Source organism: Orycteropus afer, unplaced genomic scaffold (genome assembly GCF_000298275.1).
Source record: "Orycteropus afer afer isolate SDZICR_OR568_19922 unplaced genomic scaffold, OryAfe1.0 scaffold00001, whole genome shotgun sequence".
NCBI lineage: Eukaryota > Metazoa > Chordata > Mammalia > Tubulidentata > Orycteropodidae > Orycteropus > Orycteropus afer.
In genome coordinates, this window is record NW_006921588.1 from 31,574,716 (window position 1) to 31,578,232 (window position 3,517).

Consider the following 3,517-nt stretch of genomic DNA (forward strand, 5'->3'; position numbering starts at 1 on the left):
TAAACACCAGAGGCTCAGCCTCAAAACTCAAGTCTACATGTCACCACAGTAGGACAAACCGACAGACAAGTTTGTCTTGCTGTTGGAGACCTCTCGTATCACCCCCAACTGGGTCCCTCTGGCTGACTGTACCTCTGTCTGGCTTCCTGGCTTTTAATCCCCTTTCTCCTGCTCTTCCCTTGCTACTTCAGGCGTCCCTGAGTTGCCTCTCCTCACTTGTAACCCTGGGGCTGACTGCTCTTCTGTCCGGGTTCCTGGCTTTTTATCCCCTTTCTCCTGCTCTTCCCGCTTGCTACTTCGGGCGTTCCTGAGTTGTCTCTCCTCACCTGTAACCCTGGGGCTGACTGCCATATGGGCTTTTAGCAGGAATTAAAGTATCTTTAAAATTATACTTTCAATAGTTCCACAACAAAAAAAAGAAATAGGTAGAAACTACAGTAGTAATGATTACCAGTTGTAACGAAATGAAACACATACACAGATTTCCTGGTAGTGTTTTGTTTTTATTTAGAAGTAAATTTCTAAAACAAATTCTGTATTAAAAGTAGTCATTTTTTGTTATACTTTCTTTTGCATATTTTTGTAAGTACTTCCAATTGCTTGAACAAGACTACCATATTTTTACAAAAATATTTTGAGTGTGATATGGTTTTCCCAATTCAAACCCACCAGCCACTCCTCAGGAGGAAGACTGGGCAATCTACTTCCGTAGTGATACTGCCTCAGAAACCCAAGGAGAGGTTGCTATGAATTGGATCCAACTCGATGGCACCTAACAACAACAACATGGTTTTCGCAAACTGCGCAACCTACATGCACTAAGTTCCTATGTACAAAATGCATTATTTACATGGGTTTGTTATATGCAAAAAACATGGTAAAACAGGTAAGAAAACCAGACTAGGGTCTCTAAGGACTTGTCTAAATTTACGAATTATGGTATTTAATGATGTATGTGTTTGTACAGGCACATTTCATTTTACTGTGTTTCTTAGATACTGTTTTTCAACCCTGTGTCAAGCAAGCTTATTGGTGCCATTTTTCCAAAAGCATGGGGCTCACTTTGTGTCTCTGTGCCACATTTTGATAATTTTCACAATATTTCAAACTTTTCCGTAATGTTATTGCACACTTAATAGACTACAGTATAATGTAAACATAACTGTGACATGCACTGGAAAACCAAAAAAATCTGTGTGCCTTGCTTTATTATGATATTTGTTGAGTTGATTGCAACACATAGTGACTTTACAAGACAGAGTAGGACTGCCTGGTAGAGTTTCCAAGGCTGAAAATCTTTATAGACGCAGACTGCCTCATCTTTTGCCTGTGGAACAGATGGTGAGTTTGAACCACCAATCTTTCTGTTTGTAGCCAAATGATTAAACAATTGCACCACCTTGGCTCCTGAAAACAAAAGGGATATCCCTACTGATGTCAACTGGATCTTGCCTGAAAGCAAAGAATACCACAGATGGTTACCTGTGTTTCTCTGATTATGTAAAGGCCATCTGATTGTGTGGAGCACAACAAATTATGGATAACACTGCAAAGAATGGGAATTCCAGAACAATTCAATTGTGTTCATGAGGAACCTGTATACAGACCAAGTGGAAGTCATTTGAAAAGAACAAGGGAATAGTGCACGGTTTAAAATCAGGAAAGGTATGTGTGAGGGTTGTATTCAACCTGTATGCTGAACATATAATCCAAGAAGCTGGACTATCTGAAGAAGTACGTGCATAAGAATGAGCAAGACTCATTAATAACCTGCAATATGCAGATGACACAACTTTGCTTGCTGAAGTAAAGAAGACTTGAAGCACTTACTGATGAAGATCAAAGAGTACAGCCTTCAGTATGGATTACGCTTCAACATAAAGAAAATAAAAATCCTTACCACTGGACCAACAAGCAACATTACGATAAATGGAGGAAAGACTGAAGTTGTGCAGGATTTCATTTACTTGTATCCATAACCAATGCTCATGGACAAAGCAGTCAAGAAATCAGAAGCACTAGACAGGGCAAATCTGCTGCAAAAGACCTCTTTCAAGTGTTAAAGAACAAAGATGTCACTTTGAAGGATAAAATGCATCTGACCTAAGTCACTGTCTTTTCAACAGCCTCATACACATGTGAAAGCTGGATGAATAAGTAAGACCACCAAAGAACTGACACCTTTGAATTACGTTATTGGTGAAGAATACCAAATATACCATTGACTGCCAGAATGAACAGATCTATCTTGGAAGAAGTACAGCTGGAATGTTCCTTAGACGTGACACTGGCCAAAGTTCACTTTCATACTTTGGTGATATAATCAGGAGGGGAGAAGGATATCATGCTTGGTAAAGTAAAAGATCTGGAAAGAAGAGGAAGACCTTCAAAGAGGTGGAATAACAACACAGTGGCTGTAACAATAGGCTCACGGATAGCAACGATTGTAAGGCTAGCACAGGACAAAGGAATATTTCGTTCTGTTGTATACAGGGGGTTACTATGAGTCAGGTATGACTTGACAACCCCTAACTACAACAATACATTCACAAAAGTACACATATGGAGTCCTTAGGGGTGTAAAGAGAGCTCTGGTGGCGTAGTACCTAAGGCACTTGACTGCTAACCAGAAGGCTGGCAGTTCAAACCCACCAGTCACTCCTCGGAAAGAAGGTTGGGCAATCTACTTCCATAGTGATACTGCCTCAGAAACCCAAGGAGGAAATGCTATGAGTTGGAGACGATGGCACGTAACAACAACAACTCAATAGGGGTGCAAAAAGTTAATTAACATGCTCAACTGCTAACCAAAAGGCTGGAAGTTTGAGTTCACCCAGAGGAACTTCAAAGAAAGGTCTGGCCACCTACTACTGAAAAGTCAGCCAGTGAACACTGGCTCTGACACACATGGGGTTGCCATGAGTCAGATCTGATCTGAGAGCTACTGGACAAACACACACACAGACATGGTTTTCTTTTGTTGAAATCACTCTCACCTTCACTGAAGTCACCACCTTGAACCATGAAATCCTTGACAACTCTGTGAAAAAGACAACTTTTATAATGTAATGGCTTCTGAGTTGATTTCCCTGTACCCTTTTCACCTGTAGAAAATAAAATTTAATAGGTTATTTAGTAGGAAGTAAATCAAGGAATTAGTATTAAAGCAAAAATATTAATGATGAAAAATTTTATCCTATGAAAAATACCTTCTTGAGCTATACATGCTTCTTCAAGCTAAAGAATTTTTACTCTTCTTAGGAATTTTTAAAAAATTCATTTACAAATCACCCTTGTTTTTATAGAGAGGGGATAAATCAATCTCAGATAAGATCCTGTTAGAACTTGCTAAAGAATAATGTAGCATCTGCAAAACACTGCATAACGTGGATGAACTTGGAGGAAATTATGCTGAGTGAAATAAGTCAATCACAAAAGGACAAATATTGTATTAGTCTGTTATTGTAAAAGTTAAAGAAAGGTTTATCTATTGGAGGAAATTTTCTTTGTTGGTTAC

At 39.1% G+C, this 3,517-nt stretch overlaps 1 protein-coding gene across 1 annotated transcript in view; it reads right to left on the bottom strand.

Annotated features, from left to right (window-relative positions):
- PPIG (peptidylprolyl isomerase G) overlaps positions 1 to 3,517 on the bottom strand; it is a 79,383-nt gene that overhangs the window by 63,051 nt on the left and 12,815 nt on the right. Inside the window, exons 3-4 of the mRNA XM_042781284.1 lie at positions 2,997 to 3,104; positions 327 to 378 (exon numbers count right to left, since the gene is read on the bottom strand). Of these exons, the coding sequence (XP_042637218.1) occupies positions 327 to 378; positions 2,997 to 3,104 (160 nt within the window). The remainder of the gene's footprint in view (positions 1 to 326; positions 379 to 2,996; positions 3,105 to 3,517) is intronic.